Source organism: Cuculus canorus, chromosome Z, assembly GCF_017976375.1.
Source record: "Cuculus canorus isolate bCucCan1 chromosome Z, bCucCan1.pri, whole genome shotgun sequence".
Lineage (NCBI taxonomy): Eukaryota > Metazoa > Chordata > Aves > Cuculiformes > Cuculidae > Cuculus > Cuculus canorus.
Genome location: NC_071441.1, coordinates 4888162 through 4909984, shown reverse-complemented (window position 1 = coordinate 4909984; position 21823 = coordinate 4888162). Strand labels below are relative to the sequence as shown.

Here is a 21823-nt window from a genome sequence, read left to right as displayed (position 1 = left end):
TCCAGCCCCTTCACCAACTTCGCTGCTCTTCTCTGGACACACTCCAGAGCCTCAACATCCTTCTTGTGGTGAGGGGCTCAGAACTGAACACAGTGTTCAAGGTGTGGTCTCACCAGTGCTGAGTACAGAGGGAGAATAACCTCCCTGGACCTGCTGGCCACATCATTTCTGATACAAGCCAAGATGCCATTTGCCTTCTTGGGCACACTGCTGGCTCATGTTCTGTCGGCTGTCAACCAACACCCCCAGGTCCTTCTCCTCCAGGCAGCTTTCCAGCCACTCTTCCCCCAGTCTGTAGCACTGCACGGGGTTGTTGTGCCCCAAGTGCAGGACCCGGCATTTGGTCTTGTTAAACCTCATGCCATTGGTCTCGGCCCAGCGGTCCAGCCTGTTCAGATCCCTCTGCAGAGCCTACCTGCCCTCCAGCAGATCCACGCTTCCACCCAGCTTAGTGTCATCTGCAAACTTGCTGAGGGTGCACTCAATGCCTTCATCCAGGTCATTGATAAAGACATTGAACAGGGCTGGACCCAGTACTGAGCCCTGAGGAACTCCACTTGTAACTGGCCTCCAGCTGGAGTTAACTCCATTCCCCACCACTCTCTGGGCCCGGCCATCCAACCAGTTTTCCACCCAGGAGAGTGTGCGCCTGTCCAGGCCAGAGGCTGACAGTTTCCTGAGCAGAATGCTGTGAGAAACTGTGTCAAAGGCTTTACTGCAGTCCAAGCAGACTGCATGCACAGCCTTTTCCTCATCCAGTAGTTGAGTGATTTTATCATAGGAGGTGATCAGGTTAGTTTGGCAAGATCTGCCTTTCATGAACCCGTGTTGACTGGGCTGATCACCCGGTTCTCTTGCATGTGCTTCATGATAGCACTCAAGATCACCTGTTCCATGACTTTCCCCGGCATTGAGGTCAGACTGACTGATCTGGATGAGGGGATCAAGAGCAATCTAAGTTTGCAAGTGACACCAAGTCAGGTGGGAACATTCATCTGTTTGAAAGGAGGAAGGCTCTACAGAGACATCTGGACAGGCTAGATTGATGATCTGAGGCCAATTGCCTGAGGTTCAACAGGGCCAAATGTCAGGTGCTGCCCTTGGTCTAGAACAACCTCATTCAACGCTACAGGCTTGGGGAAGAGTGGCTGTAAAGATACGTAGAGTAAAAGGAACTGGGAATATTTGTCAACAACCAGCTGAACATGACCTAGCAGTGTGCCCAGGTGGCCAAGAAGACCAACAGCATTGTCTTATATCAGAAATAGTGTGGCCAGCATGAGTAGGGAAGTGATTGCTGCGCTGTACTGGGCATTGGTGAGGCTGCACCTGGAATGCTATGTCCAGTTTTGGGCCCTTCACTCCGAAAAAGAAATGGAGGGGCTGGAGCATGTGCAAAGGGCAGTGAAGCTGATGAAGCATCTGGCTGAGACTGAGAGAGTCGGGATTGTCGAGCCTGGAGAAGAGAAGGCTCAGAGGAGACTTTACAGCAACCTTTCACCACCTGAAGGGGGCTACAGGAAAGCTGGGGAGGGACTTTTTATAAAGGCGTGCAGTGATGAGACTAGGAGGAATGGCTTTAAATTGGAGAGGGGCAGATTTAGACTAGATATAAGGAGGAATTTCTTCACAATGAGAGTGGTGAGGCACTGGCAAAGGTTACCCAGGGAAGCTGTGTATGCCCCATCCCTGGAGGTGTTCAAGGCCAGGTTGGATGGGCCTTGGGCAGCCTGATCCGGTGGGAGGTGTCCCTGCTCTTTGCAGGGGGTTGGAACTGGATGATCTTTAAGGTCCCTTCTAACTTAGACCATTCTGATTCTATGATCAGAAATCTTATGAGGAGCAGCTGAGGGACCTGGGATATTTAGTCTGGGGTAAGGAAGGCTGAGGGGACACCTTATCACACTGTACAGCCCCCTGAAAGGAGGTTGTAGCAAGGTGGATGTCAGTCTCTTTTCTTAACTAACACGTGATAGGATGAGAGAAAGTAGCCTGACCTTGTGCCAAGAGAAGGTTTAGGTTGGATATTAGGAAATATTACTTCACGGAAAGGGTTGTCAGGCACTGGTAGTTGAGTCAGCATTCCTGGAGGTGTTCAAAAGGCGTGTAGATGTGGTACTTAGGGACGTGGCTTAGTGGTAGACTTGGCAGTGTTATATTTATGGTTGGACTCAATGATCTTAAAGGTCTTTTCCAACCTAAACATAGGTTGTTCTGTGATAGTCTATCACTGAACACATCCAAGGAATATGTAATTATTTTTCTTTGTTTCTGTGGCTTTGCATCACTCAAGCTGTGTCCCTGTATTTGCTTTTGTGATGTGACAATGCAATTGAATGTTCTGTATTTGTCTGGTGTCTCCATACTCTTGAGGTGACAATTCAAAATGTCACCAAAAGACCTCATGAAGGGATAGATACATGACACAAAATAAAAAAAAGATCTTGGGGAAAAAAAAAAAGAAGTATGGAAAGGAATTGTAGTAATTAAACTTTTACTATCAAAATTAAATCACAAAGTCCTAGGAAGCCATAGAAGGACAATTCTCCAAGTAAACTCTTTTATGAATTTTAAGGTTAAAAAGCTCTTTTTCCCCTTTTCCATCTGTTCATTCTGCGAAAGCATAGTGCGTGTTGTTGAGTAATTGACTGGAAGCAGATGTGTCAGATCTCTTCTTTTTTCATCCTTTATTCTTTCTCTGGGTGCGTTGTTTTAGACTGCAATTAATGGCCTGTTTCCTTCTTCTGCATGGATGCAATATCTCATAGAAAAGCTTCTGCCTTTCATGAGAGAAATACGTTTTGCATTTATTAAACTGCTGTTCTTATTGCAGTTTGTCAGTGGATGAAAATGTGAATGTCTGTCCAGGGAAGACCTTTATACAAACACCTGACTGACTTTGGCTTGGCTGCATAAGTGAATACACATAACTACTTCTCCACCCCTTTCTCTACATTTAAGAAAAAATGCGGGAAGGGAGCTACTGCATAGGAAAGTTGTAATAGAGATTAATTTTGTGTGTGTAATTTTCTGGCAGCAGTGCCTCTCATAAATAGAAGTATAGGAAGGAAAAGGAAGATTTATTTACTCTTCCATAAAAGATTATATATGAGTGAAGTAGCAGTACATATGAAAGCATTGAGTATGGTCAGTGGTAAGAGGAGAGATGGAGGTTAAAGAGAACAAAGAGAAGCTAGTCTGTCATTATTCATACTGGTTTTAAATAGCAGTTCCTGCCTAATTTGGCTCAGCTGTGGTCTCTCTAGTTTAAATCATAGATTGTATCCAGCATTCTCTTTGCTGCATAGAAACCCTCAGTGATCTTATTTTTACTACTAACTTGCAAGTGAAGGATTTCTAGGGAAAATAGCCAAGGCATAAAAAGAAAGTTGCCAGGAAATTCAAGAGGTTTGATACCGACTGTTTCTGACTACCTAAGAGGAAAATGACTCCCAACATGGGGAAAAAAGAGACTGTAGAGATGTTTTTGTGGTGACAAAAAGGAACAGAAGATATAGTTATGCCTGATGTGTTCATTATGGCCTGAAGTAGGAGAGTATGTGAAGACATTTGTGGGTGCAGGCCATGATGTTGTCCAGAGCAGTTTTATATACATGGTAGAGATGTGCAAAGAACATAATCTAATTAAACAGCAATAGAAAAAAGGTCTTAGAAACTTCTTGAATGTCACAGCATTATCATCTAAATGTGATTTAGAAAGCATCAGCTTAAGGCCAGGAAATACCAGGAAACAACTTCAGGCAGATTTATGCAAGGTAATAGAGATTTATGTTTGAATACTTAGTTGCTTAGCTCACAGTATTTTTAGCTGATTGGCATTTATCTGTCTCATGCATTTAAATCTAGAATAGCACTGTTGAATTGAGTGAATGCGGAAGGAGAGCAGTGTTTATATTTTAGGCTGACATTTTACGAATCAATTTAGGTTTCTCTGGTGTAGTGAATCTCAGATTTGCTAGTATTTACGTTAATACTTGGTGCTTTCTTAACCAGTTGTTTATTTATCAGTTACTTGCTCAGCTTTGGCAATACAGACAAATAATATTTTGCTTTAAGGTTATCATTGGGGAATATTTGATGACTCTGTTGGTTTAGATAAGCTTGAGCTGGTAGAATAAAAGGTTTGGTTTTGTAGAAGGTGGATAAATTACGTTATCCTTAGACCAAGTAGCTCTGTGCAATCACGGATCAGGCTTTTGTGTCTTGAGAAGCAAGAATCTGGACTCTAATCTTTACTTACGATTACTTCTTTTGCAGCGCTTATCAATCCGAAAGCCTGAAGACTCAAAAGCCAAGCAAAAACAAGGAGACAATGTGAGGGAGAGGATCATCAGACGGGCTGCGTTAGAGTTTGAGGACGGCATGTATGGTATCCTTCAGCTGTGCTATAGATTAAAGTGAAGGCTCACTAGAATAAGATCTGATTTGTTGAAGACAGGTTAATTACCATGCTCACTGGCTTTCCCAGAGCGTAGGATTCCGTCATTTTGTTATCACCCTATTGAAACAGGTGGGATGGTAAGACTTAGGGTACCTGGAGTTTTTGTCCAGAGGTATCTAGAGAGTATGTTAGCTGTTGAAAGTTTTGCAAGAATTTCTTGAAATAGTTGCGTACGTTGTAAATGAAGCTTACTTATACTCTGTGGGTTTTTTCATGTAAAGCATTTGACAGAATGCAGATAGACAGTCCAAATGGCGAAATAATTAATCACAAATATGAGGCATCTAACTAAAAGTGTATGTGTTTGTGAAGAGAACAGTTCTAATCTAACCATAGGACAATGGTAACTTTTTAAAATTTACTTGTTTGCAGTAACTGTGGTCCTGTGTGTGCCTTAACTAACTCTTTTCAGCTAATTTGGGTATTGGAATCCCACTGTTGGCCAGTAACTTCATCAGTCCAGACATAACTGTTCACTTACAGAGTGAAAATGGAGTCCTGGGTTTGGTAAGAGTATATCTTAGTCACTTATTGCAGTGTACTTCCCTTGCGGTGGCTGCATTTTATTCCCTCCCAACTTCATTTAAATTTTTCTAAAATTCTTATTCAAATCTATGTCTGATTGCATGATCATAATAACTCTTATAGCACGGGAAGTTTTTAATCAACTGCACATATCATAATGCTACTTTGCTAACTATGTTCTTAAGTACATGTTTTGCTGAAAGAGTCAGAACCTTAAGTAGCTTGCAAGACCAAACATAATTTTAAATAAATCTTGAAGTGACTATCATTTTCACTGTTTTATGGCTTTATGAGGTTGCAACTACATAACTTTTTTGGTAATAAATGTCTTGCCAGTTTGGCTACAAGCAAAAAACCATCAAAACCCAAACCAAACATTACCACCTCTAACAATATGTTTGTCAGTCCTGATGTGTTGGTTGATGTAAATTTTGGCTTGTCTCATCTGGGATGTTGTTCTGCTAAAGATAAAAAAAATGCATGTCTGTGATCTGTAATGAGCATTAGAAATAATGAAGCAGTTATGAATTATACTTCAAAGTTATTTTAATATAAAACTGACATATGTCTGTGTTGTTGTCAGGGTCCTTATCCACTTGAAAATGAAGTAGATCCAGACCTGATTAATGCAGGTAAAATCTATTAAATAAATTTAATTTATGGAAAATGATGATTCATTGCTAATCTAAAAATTTTCTTTTGATTCAGTGTTTGAACTCAGACTGCTGTTTTATTTACCTATAAATATTAATGGGTTTGCCTTCTTTTAAGTGAAGGCTGGTTTTGGTCAGTAGAGATATTAAATATTCTTTTCAGAGAGTTTATGCTTTGATAAATTTTAGTAGGTATTGAAGGAAACTCTTTCAGGCTGGAAAGTAAAGAATCAAATCATCCTCTTCATAACTGAGATTGTTTGGTGAAGCCTATATGCAAATTTGGATTTGTTTTCCTGCTACTTTCACCTTCTGTCTTCTAGAAAATGATTTTCAATGATGAATGTTTGGAACGTGTTTTAAAATGTGCTGTGTGTAATGGCCCAGTTTATTCCTGTGTGTAATGGCCCAGTTTATTCCTGGCTAGTAAGTTGCCAGGAATGCAGCCTCATTGGAGAGGGAGCATTGGAGAGCTCTGCTGGGCATGACTGCTTGTACTACTTCAGGGAGAGGAATGCCATTTCTCATGTACTGTTCTTGCCTATTTGTTTTGGGGGCATTTCACCTTAAAAGCAGGTGTGGGATGTAAAAATTTAAGCTTTTTGTTGTTTAATGCATCTGTCTGATTTCTGTTTTCTTCATGAAAAGTTTTGCCTACGTCGATTCTCTGATTCCATGTAAAATTACGTTGCATTGTGACAAACAGAAGTAGACCTTGGCACCATAAAAATTTTCGTTGATGTTAATAGTATAGGTTATAACATCTTAGTGTTGTTTTTCCATATGGAAAACCTATGCATTTTATAATTTTTATTTATGTGTACATATACATGTAAACATATATTTATGGTGTATATGTATGTATTTAGAGACACTATCTTTCGCAAAGCTGCTAGCAAGTACAATTAAGCTGAGAAGTCAAAGGAGATAAAAGACTGATGCCAAACAAACTATAATTTTGTATCAGAGTGCAGTCCAGCAGTTGTTTGCTGACTTGAAACGTTTGCTACCTGGCTTAACTAACATTATCATTGATACTGTTCTCAAAGTGCTATGTTATGGTTTCTGTTTCAGTATTATACTTTCAATAAGGGGTTCTGATTTGAAGGACAAGATTATTAAGGAATTGAGTCTAACATTACATCAGTAGATAGATAGCTGTTGTCATACACTGCATGAAGGAAAGTTTAAGAGGCACGTGAGAGATGTATTAATGCTTGAACTGAAATTCAAAATTGAAATCTAAAAATATATGTTTTGAAAGTGTCACTGGAATGAAAAAATATCTAGAATGAAAAACATTTACTATAAAAGGTGAAATTATATGCACAGCTGTCAGAACTTAAGTTCCAATACGGGTCCAGTAGAAATGAAATTGCTAATAGACTGATGAAAAAAAATCCAAGAACTTGATAAATACTCTGAAAAATCAGTTTATGTTTTTATGGATATCAAGATGATCTTGAACTGCTATTTATTGTTGATAAATACTTTTGAAGATATAATCTTGCAGAGATGAAGCTAACATTAAGAGGTCAGTATGCAACGTGGAAATCAGATTATTCTAGTATTGGTAATTCAGTGTTGTGCACCTTCACATCTTACTCTGAAGCTGCAATAGACAGGACGCAGGATACGGGAACCTCAGCTCTACCATCAAAATTATTGTTGTTATCCTTGCTGAAACATTCAGAAGCTGCTAAATCCCACTGGCAGTAAGTTGGATTAAAGCACCATTCTAGGTGCTTTCCAGCCAAATTTATGAAGTCACATGAAGAAAACAGAAGCTAAATGGCAAAGGAACATGATCTAATTTTGTCCACTTTCGTTGACTGGATTGGTCCAGTATCAGCCCCCAGAATCCACATTTTCAAAATATACTCCTGTTTTGGACTTTTGCCAAATTTTTATCTGAAACCTTAATTATATTTCTCTGAAATATGTATAGGGTTTTTGTTTGTCCCATTTTCTGAACGTCTCGCATGAAGTTTATCTTCAATGCAATTGAAAATCAGGCTTCTCTTTTAACAGCAGAATTATTTACTCTCTTCCTGAGAGCATTTTCAAGAAGAGGGTAATGCAGTTACATTATTCTGTGGTCCTCAAACTGTGTCTCTTTCTTCTCAGCATTGCCTTAGTTTGTTACTTTATCCCAGAGTTCTTGCTCCACGATGCTGCTTGCAGCCCCTGTGGTCTCTCCCACTGCCTTGGGTGAGTGCCTGGTAGGGAGAGATAATTCAGACAGTCTCAGCAGGTCTGGGTTAGCATAGTGATCTGACTGCAAGACTGCTTCTATGACGTTAATTCTACACTATTTTGTGTGTCAAAATTTAATTTCCATACAAAATCTTGACGTATAATATACATCAAATTAATTCAATAAATTAAAGCAGATAAATTTGGTCACTCTTTGAACTTTTGTACAATGTTTCCTTCCCTCTTCCTACCCTCTTAGTTAATCTTATTGTCTCTTTTACCTTGATTTCTTGGAAAGTTTTGGTGATATCCAATTCCTCTCCCTCTTTGTTGTTTTACTGGTTGTGCAACATCTAGTGCTAAAGTATATTTTTTTTGTTTCTCTCGAGTTTCCTGTGCTCGGTTTACATGGTTTATAATTTAACCTTCGTTTGTGTTTCTTTTGCCTTTCCAGAAGCACTTTGTATATATGGTTGTTGCTTAGACTGATTTAAAGTCCTGTCGGGAGAGGAGAGAGAGGGCTCTGGATAGAGTCAAAAAAAGACGCTTTCATGTGTGCTCCATTGCTTGACCCTAGCACTGTGCATAGCACAGTACATCATACAGAACACTTTTTTTGTGCACTGTAACAAAGCAAGAGTAGAGTAGATACGTTGGTTTTTTTTTCTTTGTTCTGCATAATTATCACTCTGTTCTGTTCAGTCTGGTCTGCTTACTCTTCCTTGCAACCTCCCTGTCTCCTGAAGATGCTCTTTCTTTGTTTCAAAGGAGAGTTACCTTTTGCTTTTTCTGTGGCTAGAGCAGAAAGCTGAAGACACTTCTCAGCCTCTGGTGTCAGTGGTGTTTTGCCTGGAACTGCTGGTGGTTGAAAAGCTGGCAATCCTGTCATTAAAAACCAAAAAAACCTGCTTCAGGATTCATTATGATTGTTTAGGTTTACATGTGACATAGTAATGTCCATAGTTGTTCAGAATCCAAAGGAATTGGATAACCCCCCTTTATTTCTTGGTTAATTGCTGTGATTTCATTTGTCAAAGAGGCGAAATACGTACACACTATTTCTTTTATTTCTTTTACAGGTAAGGAGACAGTCACTGTTCTTCCAGGTTCTTCTTATTTCTCTAGCGATGAATCATTTGCAATGATAAGAGGGTATGTAACAACACAAACCCTGATCTTTTGAAACATGAAAAGAATAAACTGAGTCAGTGACTGAACTCATTAGCAATTCTTTGAAATGTGATTAGCATTTAACAACTTGTAAAGTGATCGTGGACTTAATCAGTCATGATTTACAGAGGTTTAGATCTAGCTGTTGGAGGAAATAGGGAAACACTAACTAATGGATACCGTAATGATGTTTATGTCTACCACCAGCTGACCATATGTAAACACATTTATAACTATGTTTTAACAACTACTTTTTGGTTGTTTCCAAGTATCTAATCTGTACTCGCACTCTGTATATCCTTTTTGCCCAGCTTGCAACTGTGATCCTCATTTGACCTCCCTAATGGAAATTTACTGTCTGCACCTGTTTTTTGTTTGTTTTTTGGGAAGGAGGTTGGATGCAAACAAACACTAAATCCTAATGGCTCTGAAAAGATAATGAGTGCATGTAAATATGTGAAGGAGTGCACTTAAAAGTATGAATTCAGAGCTGATTGACTGCATGTAATTAACCAAAAGCAGGCAAAAGTAATAACGTTTTTGAGGCTCAGTAGGCAGACAGAAATTGCATCAGTGGTACATCTAGAGGGGGGAAAAACCCTACTACATGTGTGACAAAGTGGTTGCTACTTCTGTGATATGCCACCAGTTTTGCATTGATGTAATAAGAATGTGAACAAAAGCTTGTTAAGATTTGTAGGCTGCTACTTGAACATGATACACTAATTACACACTTTCTGTTGCCAGAGGCCATGTTGATTTGACAATGCTCGGAGCTATGCAGGTGTCTAAGTACGGTGACCTGGCCAACTGGATGATTCCTGTAAGTGTTTGTGCGACTGTCAGTGCACTGTATTTAGGGTAATAAAAATGTAGCGAAGGGTCAGGCAAAGGAGAAAAGGGCTGAAGCAGAATGAATGTTGTGAAGCTCAAAGCATTAAGAGAAGCATTTTTCTATCTGTCTGAGCAGTGCTCAGGAAGTCTTTGAAAGCTGAAAGCTGGGTAGATGAGGAAAAATTAAAAAAACCCAAATGAATGTCTTGTCTCTTGGAGAGGTGTTCATTGAGTCGCGCAGTCGGTGTGACTTCATGGAGCCATGGCTGGAGAATCAACTGGTTTTAGTGAGAAGAGGACAAACCCGGGGTCTGTACAGGTAGATGTGGGAGAAGGGTTTATTTGGACTATTCCAGGTGTCTGTGAGTGATTATGGGGGATATGAAGGGGCTATGTCAAGGTTGGAATGTGGCACATAGGAGAAAAATCCTTAAGGAAATAACACAACCTGAGTTTATGGTCGCACATCTGAGAACACACAGACTAATGCTGACTACATCTTTTCAGACCCCACTAATACGCATGCTTGCTTTTTCAAGACTTTTTTCTACTTGCAGTGTTATCCAGTTAATATTGTGAAAAATGGGATTTGAAAATTAATGCCAGTGCATCACTCTGGGATCCTGGGCGTGGTTTTCTCTTGCTTTTTTATGTCTTTTGATAGAACTCCTTGTTTGAAACAAAATCTCATGGTCAGACATACTGTAGCAATCCAACTATGGCATGCATTAAGGTAATACTGGTTAGGTTTGCATTGTCCAATTCCAATTTTTTTTTTTTGTCTTGAGTTACTAGAACTTGTCACTAGAATCCAAAATAATGAAATCAGCCTCTATGGAGGAACCCACATACACTTTGAAGTGCAAGAGATAAATCAATTTATGATTTTAACCCCATGTTTGTTGTTTGAGCCATGGCAAAAGCATGATAGTGTAAGTTTTGAAGGAGTCGAAACCTCTGGCATCTAAAATTGGAGTTTACCTGGTTTATCCATGGCTCTGTATCTCAAAGGCATGATGTCACACAAACTCTAATTATATACTTTAAATAGCTAACTTTTAATAACTTACATTTAGTAAATGTATTTTTTCAGATGATTGATGTAAAAATAGTAAGTAATGGTATAAGTAATCTATATTGTCAGTTCAGTAGTGCACTTACATGTCACTGAGAAGATGAGTGTGATGTTTCTTGCTTCCTGTCAGTCTAGGAACTATTCTTTTCTTCTACTGGATGAAGTAACTGGTTTTGTGAAAACACTTCGTGTTGACCTGTTGCTCTGTAATGTACGCAAGTAGAAATTACTAGCTTACATAGTGGCTTTTAAAAATTATTCTAAACTGCTACATTCTCTGTAAAAAATTCAAAAAAACCTGAAACAATACTTAACAAGAAGTTATACTATAAACTCAATTTTGTTAAATAGTATTTAGAGATTTTCTAATGGGCACAGTTGGAGGTTGTTTTACTTTATGCATCTTTCTATTTCAATTGTCAGATAGATTCTAGGTTTTGTTTAGATGGGCTGCCTTACACTGATGTTCTCTGTATGCTTGTACAAAATGAAGGTCAGTGTATAACTGTGTCCCTACGCTGTCCATTGCATTCAAGATTACATAACTCAACTTAAATTTTCTTTTTTAACAATCTTTTGGTCCTGCAAAAGAAGTATTAAATGTTCATGCACCAGGTAAAGCCTTCTGTTTACCCAACAATTTTCTGAAAGGCTTATTAGAAAACAGAACAGGGTGGGTTAAATTTTAGATAAGACAACTTGCTTTGTTTTCTTTTTCGATGCTTTTGTAAATTGAAGCAGCAAGAGAAGTATTCTTCAAAATATCTGAGTGAACAGGTAATAAATAAAGATCTGTAAAGTATTCTTAGAAAAACAGCGGAAATGCACCTCTAGGAGTAGCTCATGAAGCTGGAATGTTTGAAAAAAGGCACTCCTGAATAGTCAATTGATAGATTTTAGGGCCAAAAAATACCAGTTATTTCACCTGAGGGTGCTGATATCTCAGGATATACAATTTTATGCAGTTGTATTTGTGCTGAATCTAAAAGCAGTGAACACTAGCATGTTCATTCCTGAAAAGCAAGGTCGTGAGCTGGAACAGGTCACCACTTCTTTTCTTTCTTGGTTTCATTTTACTTGGGGTGAGGGTCGTTTTTTTCTTGTTTTTTAATTTATTTTCTTTTTTTTTTTAAAAAAGACCATTTTGTTACAATTCCAGTTTTGTTTTAGTTTTGATCTCTGCTCCCATTAGCTTCTCCTAGGACTTTCCTGCTATAGTCCAGAGATTTTTAGTAAGCTGTGTTTGGGTTTGTTATTCAATATAGTATAGAATTGCAGGACTTTTTAAATTAAAACATGCTGTCAAAGTTAACATATATTGCCATTTTCTCATGCCTGTTTTTGTTGGTTTTCATAGTTCTGTCTTTTCTGTGTTTGACAAAATTAGTCATGCTTAAGTTACATTTTCTAAACTTGATAAACTGCATGTATTTTTATTAATACAACAAAATATGTTTCGATGTTGTTGAAGTATTGAATATAAAAAATTAATTTTTTGCTCAGGGAACGTATACATTTCTCTTTAGAGAAAGGGCTGAAAATCAGCTTTTTCTGTGTTTAGATAAACTTCAAAATGAAGATATTTTCCACAGATATTTTCCCAATATATTTCATTGATTGTCCAGAGCTTGTTTGTTTTCTGTTATCATCAGTTTCCCAATATATGTCACAACTGGAGACTATCAGAATTTTTTTTGTGCTTTTGCTAATAACATCTGTGTTGAACGTTTAGCAATTTGAATTGCTTCTAAAAACCCAACTTTAGCTTCTGTCCTAGACTTAGACTGAACAAAAGCACAGCATTCACAGACACTGCAGGCACAAATAATACTTCGTATACCACACAGTGCTTTCAGGGACAAAGTCACTTTTTTTTTTTAATGCACTTGCTTTCTTTTAGAATACTTTTGCCATATAGAGGTTAAGTTAAACCCATTTTTCTGTTCATGATGTTCACCTTCGTTCACTGGCAGTTTTTATGACTTATCTTTCAAGGTTTGAACTATCAAAAGATGAAGCCAGCATTTTACACAAATAAAACAGATTCATTGACAAACATTTCTTTTGAAATGTTGAAGCTTAGGTTGTATTCTGAATTTTTCTCAAAACCGTGCAAACTTAGATAATCATTACTTCAGTGCTTACTGTTCTCTAGAAAACTGCTGATTTGCTAATTTTAGCAATTACTGTCTGTAATTGCTGATTTGGCTTATGAAGCTGCTTCTTTGTTCTGTTCAGCACCAAATTTATAAATGACAGGTATGTTTTCAAACCAGCAAAGTATAAAATACAACTTTGAGTAGATTTTATTTGTCTTTTACCCTTGAGGTGTACCTTGTTACTAACACACATCACATGGATCCCTGTGACTTTTTGCTGTCCTCTTTTTCCACTCTTACGAACCTTTGACTGCAAATTTCTTTTGCAGTGATTTTGTATTTACTTATGAGTAAATATGCCTGATGACACTCCATAAACCCAGTCAGGAGCCTTTATAATCATCAGTCATTTCCCTTTGGTTACTTTGTTTAGAGATCCATTGGTCAGGTGATTCTTAATCTCCTTTACTTTTGTGTTGTTACTGTTCTATGGTACAGATTTTTAAAAAGGGATTAACCAGCATGTAAGCATACAGATCATCTTGCTCTTCCTGTTAATCAGATGGTATGGTATCATCAGTTGATTTGAATCGTCAGTGAGATGCATCTTTTTTAGTCACAAGATTTGTGTGGGGTAATACAAAGATCAACTGTGCTGAAAGCTCATAGTATAAGGAGACAAAGTTGTGTGACATTATTCACTTTGCTTTGCACTTGGATCTGGTGTAAGTGTTTCTTACACGCTGTAGGCTTTGGGTTCATGCATTAGTGGTGTTCACTGTTTTTTTCAGAGGCAAGTAATATAATAGCTTCAAATTTCATGTTTTAGGTAAGTACCATCATGAAGCTAACTTTTCTGTCCCATACAGCTTGATAACACTTGAACCCTAGCACGTGCATATCAGTTTTTACTTGCACATATTATTAGGATCTGAGCTGAGGAAGCTTGTTGCAATAATTACAGCCCTTTCTTTGCTCTTCTCTCCTAATTTCTAATGGAGTGGAGAATCACCTAAGTAAAGGAAGAAAAGGATGACAATATTTTAAGCACATGCAGTAAACGATACTGTTTGCTTAGGCAGAAGTTAAGTCCAGTTACATGACTGGTATTTGTTGGTAGTTTTATTCCATTAAGCACTACTACTTCATGACTTTTCATCTTCTTCCCTTTGGTGTTTCTCCAACTAAGAAGAGAATTTCTGGGGAGGGGAAGGAAAAGGAGGTGGCAAATTCCTGAGGAGTCCCTGGGAGTAGGGAGCAGCTGGGAGAAAGGTGGCCAAGAGAGGTGGAAGAGAAACACTGAAGAAAGAGCTGTGGAGTAGGTCAGACAGGGCAGAGCAGGTGGGATCGCATGGCTGCTGGAATGTACTGAATGGAGCCATGTTTCACTTCATGAGTGAAAGACACAGTGTCTGACCTATCTGTGTCTCAACCTACTGTCAGGAATTGCTGCTAGCCAGGTAGCATCACTGTACCTATAAAGAAGCAGCACAAGTGTGCATTGCCACAGCAGTCCTGGCTCCTGTAGTGGTTTAAATTGTCTCACTTGGGATTTTAAAAGTTGTGGGACTGCCTCCTTATCTGCCTGCCTGTACTTGCTATAATTGTGGTTCTTTTCTACCAGTGACTTTTGAGACTTCAGAGTAGAAGCATTTTATGAAACAGTTTCTTTCCTTACTGCGAAGTACGGCTTTATTTTCTACAGCCGCCCTGATGGAAGGCATGTGACTCTGGTTGCTGCTGTGACATGTATCAGAGGCTAGACACAGGTCAAAACGAAACACCAGACCTTCTAAAATGTGCTCCTGTGATACCAGGGACTCTATCTTCTCAACATGCGTTTCTGAACAGCCCTTAGTCATTGAGCAACGCTAATAATGTAACTACTGATACTGATAACATGGTGTACCAGGAGGAGAATGGTTGAATGACTATGAATCATATAATTAATGAGAAGATAACATACTTCTGGATGGAGTCTGAGATACTCATCATCTTTGCCTTGGACTTTATCCACGTGGGCTCTATGGTTAGTGGTAGAATTTAGGCGAGGGTTGATGGTACCCACCGCAGAAGAGGACTGATGACTAATTAAATAAACTGGACATGTGTAAGTCGTTGGGGGCAGATAGGATACATCCAAAGGTGCCAAGGAAGCTGGCTATTTCCTAAATTACCAGGCTGAAAGCTCTTTAGTTAAAAGCAGCAGTCTCAGGAATAATATCGGGGCTGGTACTATTTTAACATCTCTATTCTCTATAAACAACATAAACAAAATATAATATTGAGCAAGAAAATTAACTCTAGCTTTGTATATTCCTCTGAGTATAAAATTCATATTTTGATAGCTAAGGTAGTACAGTTACAGGGCGGAGAGTGATGTAATTTGTGCAGGGAGATGCGGTCTGGATGCGTAGCTCTAGATTGTTCTTGGAAATAAATAAATAATAGAATTTTAGAAGCAGTGGCCTTGATTTTTAATGCTTTGACTTGGCATAACTAAACCTAAAGGATTAAAGTGTTAATAATGCAAAATTAAAAGAAAAATAATACAAAGTGATCTTTAAGTTCTGTCAAAGAAGATTATCTGAAAAGAGCACGAGGAAACCTAATTCAAATTTAGTAATAACGCTTTTAATATACTATCTGTAGAGGTCAGTATAACCTAAGGTGTTAGGAATATAGTTTTATACATTATTGGTAGTTTTTCTACAGAGCTTTGAAGTACATCTTTTGCACGGTTTTGGACACTTTGACCAGGAGGTGGACTGCATGTTCATTGGTAGAGATGTTTTATAAATTAACGTACACCACCAGATGCCAACTGAGTATGTGACTGTGGGAGGGCTTTTTGGGTTTGATTTTAATTCATATTGGTAGTGCCAGACCTGAGAGCAGAGGGCTCCACAGCAAGAGCTTTTCGGAGTTGAAATTACAGTTTTTAATGATGAGAGAAAGGACACATATCCATGAATGCCTGAGAGCTCTGCAGGTTTTCTCCAAGGAGGCCTGTAGGAGGCTATTTGCCGCTTTGCTTGAGTAGGCATGTCTTTGCACAAGGTATATGTTCATTTTGAATCCAAACACACTGTCTAATAACTCTTCTTGTATTTCTGTTGCACTGTTGCACTGTGTTTTGTTTCTAGTTGTGCACTGCACAAAATTTTGAGAAACATATTTTAACGATTAACTGTTAAAAGAACGAAGCATTACAAATAAGTATGAATAGAAAATACGCGGATTAATTATGCTCCATGACTTGGTTTCTCTTAGTAGTAAAGGGAAGTTGGCTAATATCTAGGTCATGACTGGGTAAGGCTTATGCAGGAGTAGTTGCACAAAGGAGAAGGACCTGCAGTTACCTGGAGTCTCCTTGGAAATCTGCATTTCAGTGAGATATTATTTTAATATGAAGAGATATTAGTTTTTTCAGATGTGTCTTGGAATCAAGCATACAGTAGTATATCAGCTTACTGCTTGTCTCCCAATAAACATGTGTGGAAGCCCTGCAGAGCCCTTGCAGCACAGAATTACCACCACTGGAAGAGTTTAGGAGCCTCAGAGTAGAAGCAGAGCGTATTATGTTAGCTGTATGTCTTCCATTTTTTTGAGGGCTTTTTTAATGATTTTTTCTTTTCTGTTTATTTATTCTTCTTCAGACTGCATGCAAGGAGTGTAGGAGCTCACTGTAGGTGTTTTATTCCTGTTCTCATAAATTTTCAGTGTGGGAATTGGCAGCTATGCGTTAGGCATCTGTATAATGAGAGCAGCTGAAGAAATTCTGCTTGTCTCAAAAATACAAAGGAATGTCAAAAGCGTCCTGATCTATGGGTTAGCAGTAACAATCATGACTGTGATATGGAACTGTAACTTTCAAATGAGACTAGTATTATGTTGGCAGTAATATTTAATTATTGCTTGCTGTGCTGTGTGTTTTGGAAATGGTATGCAAACATGGAAGGTTTAACTGTCCCACTACACTGGAATAACGTTCATCACTGTAAAGAAGATCCATTTCAATGAAGAATGTCATAGATTATTTTCAGTTGCTCCTGAGATGCTGTTTCTTAGTTTCATTTGAATTTCACTCAGTCATTCGCATCTGTTGCCAACAGTTACATGGGAGAGTAATGGAATAAAATTTGACCAACTCTCTTAGCACGTATTTTATGCTGCCTAAATTTTCTGATTATGAAAAGTAAAAAATGTAAATATAGTTTACAGCACATATTTGCATATGCTACATTTTATGGAAGAGTTACTAATAAATTTTGTGAAGAAGTATCAGTCTTTTAAAAAATATCTTCATGCTGTAGTGCATGTAGGGCATGCTCAGCTTTGTTGCATTCAGCCGGTATTAACTCTTTGTTTTATTGTTGCATTACCAACTCTACTGATTCAGAAATTCCATTAATGATTTCCCACTGTTTCTTGGTAATGTTTATTCAGTCGTAGAGTAAAATCTAATCTCGCTGTCATAGTTGACAGTGTAATTACAATAATTGTGCCGTATAAGGACATAAAATCAGTAGAAAATAGGAAAAGGAAGTATATTTCAGAACATTTATCTTCAGCTTTATCCATCTTTTTGATACAGTCTTCATCCAGTCTTTCACTGAAGAAATGGAAAGTGACATCTGGAAGAGCTGTGGCTTTAATTTTAGAATCAACTATAAACATACCTTTCCTGTAAACACTGGGTAGAATTGTTAACAGTGGGCAAAGAATTGTCATCTACATTTTTATGTAGTTAAGTAGATTGATGTGTATGTATTTCTTTAATATTACCTTCTGATTGCTATCTTTTTTGTACAAAGCTAAAATCTGAGCTACTATGCACGTCTTTAAACAAACAAAAAACCCTCAAACCAGCTGGACCTAACCCACAACAACTGATGAGATGTTTTTACTAAGTAATTATATATGACTGATAACTTCCTTACTTGTGCTGGGCATGTCATTTGGAGCTGGCACATCTGTAAATACAGACAGTACCTATATGGAGAGGGAGGCAGATGTGACTCGTGTGTTAGTAGTGTGTACATACCACTGCTGAGAGGGGCAGAGCAGGATATTTTGAAGGGGTCCTAAGTTCATTCTTTTTGACTGCAGCGTTAGCAACACTGGTAACGGTGATGGAAGTAACCTGTATCCATTGCATTACCTTCTTTTATGCTTTTCTCTGTGGAGTTCACACCGTTCCAGTTGCTCTGAATTTTAGTAGCTGTCCCCGGCATGATGTAATTATTTCCTTCCATAAGGAAGCTGAGTCTGGTGATGGATTCTGTACCTGTCACCAAGTCTGTGGCTGTCAGAGACCATACTGACATTTTTAAAATCTTTGCTGTCTTATCCTAGGTAGCTTGTTCAAGGTATTCCAAGGGGGATGCCTGAAATTTCATATGGTATGGGAAGCTTGCATGAGCACTGTAGTTTAAACTGGAAGCGCTTGTTGTCTTCTGTGCTTTTGAAATAGTAGTTTTACTAACTTTGAGTATACTGTGAGGCATATATGATCTTTTATTTAATGAAAGGAAAGGGAAATTTCAGACTAATGCTATTTATTCAATACAGTATTTGATCAATTGGCAGTGTGGGCAAGGATTCTTAACAGGGAAGTAGATTGGGCTTTTTTTCAAACAGGTATACATTTTCACCATGGTTGTCCTTTAAATTGCATTAATCAAGCTTTTATTTCCCTCTCTGTTCTAATCCTTAAAACTCTGTGCTTAACACTGATGTTTTCACTGTTTCTTGGACATGTTGCTAGCATCAGCTTTGCTTTACTGTTGGTATGTTTGTCTCAAAAGATTATGTTCTTTTAACCTAAAGAGATCAGTTCAAATGCATTTTACCTATGACGCTGGGAGTAGCTGTAAAATTCAGCTGTGGAAGAAAAGTCCTCCCCACAGAGACTATAGAGGAAAGGTGTAAGACACCAGTATAGATTCAAAATCTTAATAGTGTTTGGAGGCTCCTGAGTTTTTCTCTTTTTGTCAGCTACCTCTTTGTAGTCTGTTTGGATTTTCCTCTAATTGTTCCCTGCTTGCTGTAGCATCTTTCTAGCTTGCAATACCATTGTGCAAATTGTCTTGAAAATATCTTGACTGTCTCGCCCACCTTGGACCTCAAAAACTTTTGTCGGAATGCCACAAATTGCTTCGGATACCACAAGTGACCAAAGCAACAGGAAGGTTTGTGTTTATGAATTGCTATTAGGCTAAATTAATTTCTCAGGCTCTTTAATGTAATGTTTTCGTAGAATCGTGGAATCACTTGGTTGGAAAAAACCTTTGAGATCATCGAGTCCAACCGTACTTGTCCACTTAAATGATGCTTAGATATGAAGACATGAAATGAGAAAATATATACTCTTCTCTCATATTTTCTTAAAGACGTCCCATCATCACAATAACAAAATATTTAATTTTGCAATAAGCAGACATTATAAAATATTCCACTAATTTTGTGTGGTTTGATGGCTGTGAAAAAGGAGAAGAACTTAGTAAAAAAAAAAATAAAATCTTAAGGTCCCTGACTTTCCAGCTCTTGCATACGAAGGTTATATGGATAGAAACTTAGCAACTGCTGGTGACACACAATGGAAGAAAACCAGAATTTCTCCCTGCATTACAGATGTTTTATTTTAACTGTTTTAACAAAAGAACTACAAGGAAACTATCAGCTTTTTCTGTTTTCTGCTTAGCACTGTATAAATATTGCCAACGTTGGACCTCCCATGAAGCCCGTGGCTAATCAAACATAACTTTTCTTCTCACTTCAAGGTCTTGTTGATGAAATGGCCTTTATAGTAGTCCTTCACGTTACCGATGCTCTACCACTGAACTAGTTCGTTCTTTCTGGTTTCTTAAGCTAGGAGCACCGATGTAATGGTAATAGTCTTCAGTAAATAAATGAGGGCGGGAACATGCAAACCCTAAGCCTTACTGACATGGTAGGAGAGAGCTGGATGCTGTAATGTATTTTTGCAGTTGCTTATTTGAAATATCCTCCCTCTTTCTTTTTTTTCTATGAATGTCTAAAACAATAGAGCTTTGTACTGGTTATTACATTATACTTAAATGCCTTTTCAAGTATTCAAGCGTCAATAGTTTTACCATCTGCAATTTGCTCTCTTCAATAAAGTAAAAATAAAAATTAACACAATTTTTTTGAAGTGAATTGTGTAGTTCCACTTCAGCTAGTATCCAGCACTATAAACCTACTTTAGGTTTTTTTTTCCAGAGATTTCACAGCAGAGGTGGCTGTGGCAAGTGGTCTTCAGAAGCAGAAAACATCTATTTTTATGACAAATTGCCTATTACATGCAAAAAGTATTCAAATAAGGCAGCCTGACATGTCAGATGCAATTAAATACACAATTAAAATTTAAAAGAAATGGAAATTGCTTGTTGCTTGTAAATGTGTGGTGATTATAAATATCAAAACTGTTTTGGCTTATCCTAGGCAAAACTAAAAAAAAAAGTCTTTTGGACATCACTTTTTTGTCTTGAGCATTTTAATTCAAATTTAGGATGTAGCAATCCCCTATGCCAGTACTGTGGGGAAAAGTGTAAGTTGTGGGAGCATTGTAGATACATGGAGACAGATGTAAGGCTTTTGTGCTTTGGGTATTCCTCAAAATAAAAACACGTAATTATCTGCCTACCTGGAGTTAATGCTTAATTGATTTGCTTTACCAAGCAGTCTGCAGTGTTTGTGTTTGCCTAGAGAGGAGGAGCAGATTTAAGGGTCCCAAAGTCCCTCTCTTCAACTTAACTTGCATTTTCCTGCTTCATTGTGTGCAAAGGGGTGAAGTCTCTTCTCTGTCCTGATTGACAGCTTCTCTGGCAGCAGATTTGTAGATGTCCTTCATTGGCGCTTATTTCTTCAGGTATTTCCCTGTCCATGTAGGTCTTTACTAGTTCATAGAACTAAAAGGCCAGGGGAGTGAACCAATGGCGTTGTCAGGGCGGGTGTATTGATAGCATAATCCTCAGTGCAAACATATTCTGAGTTACTTGGGAGATAATGCATCGTCTTCAGCTACTCTGCTTTATCTGCATTCGCCCCATCCCTGAAGGTGTTCGAGGCCAGGTTGGACGGGGCTTCAGCAGCCTGGTTTATATATAAAATCTAAAAGTCCCGGCCCATCGCAGAGGGGTTGGAACTGGATGATCTTTAAGGTCCCTTCCATCCTGCACCCTTCTGTGATTCTGTGATCTTGTGGGTAAGCCTCTGGCAGGTTGGTGAGAGGTCACTGCACTCATCTCTAAGAGCTCTGTACTTCCAGGTAGGATGGAGAATGGTCTGAGCAGTGCCATGACGTTAAGGACAGAGATGAAACCTCTCATTCCTTTTAGGATTATATTTGCAACAAAATATTTAGCAGTAATTTTAACTTATGGAGTTAATATTAAATATTAGTCTGAGCTGAGAAATTCCAAAGAGTTTGTTTATAGATGTAGGAAGATATGATTTATTCTTCACTATGCAAACAGTAAGAAAATATCATCTTGGGGGGGGGCATATGTGCGTGTGTTCCCTTCGTTATGATCAAGAGACCATGATGATCAAGGGACCAGTAGGTTGCTGGCCTGGCAGCTTAGCGGGATAGGCCTCTTCCATATGTTTTATGTCAGTACGCAATAGGTACTATTACTAGTAAGGTACTGAATCACGTAGCTAATAAAAAGAAGCGTAAGAGAAGAGCTTTGTACTAAGGAAGTTTTCCAGTCATTTAACTGTATACTTTTAGATTTTATATATAAACCAGCATACACCATATTACTGTCCATACTTTATTTTA

At 38.3% G+C, this 21823-nt stretch overlaps 2 protein-coding genes across 2 annotated transcripts in view; one reads left to right on the top strand and one right to left on the bottom strand.

Moving 5' to 3' along the window:
• RIMOC1 (RAB7A interacting MON1-CCZ1 complex subunit 1) overlaps positions 1-21823 on the bottom strand; it is a 173744-nt gene that overhangs the window by 62504 nt on the left and 89417 nt on the right. The window lies entirely within an intron of this gene.
• OXCT1 (3-oxoacid CoA-transferase 1) overlaps positions 1-21823 on the top strand; it is an 82092-nt gene that overhangs the window by 43083 nt on the left and 17186 nt on the right. Inside the window, exons 9-13 of the mRNA XM_054054757.1 lie at positions 4279-4390; positions 4875-4969; positions 5571-5619; positions 8916-8988; positions 9754-9829. Of these exons, the coding sequence (XP_053910732.1) occupies positions 4279-4390; positions 4875-4969; positions 5571-5619; positions 8916-8988; positions 9754-9829 (405 nt within the window). The remainder of the gene's footprint in view (positions 1-4278; positions 4391-4874; positions 4970-5570; positions 5620-8915; positions 8989-9753; positions 9830-21823) is intronic.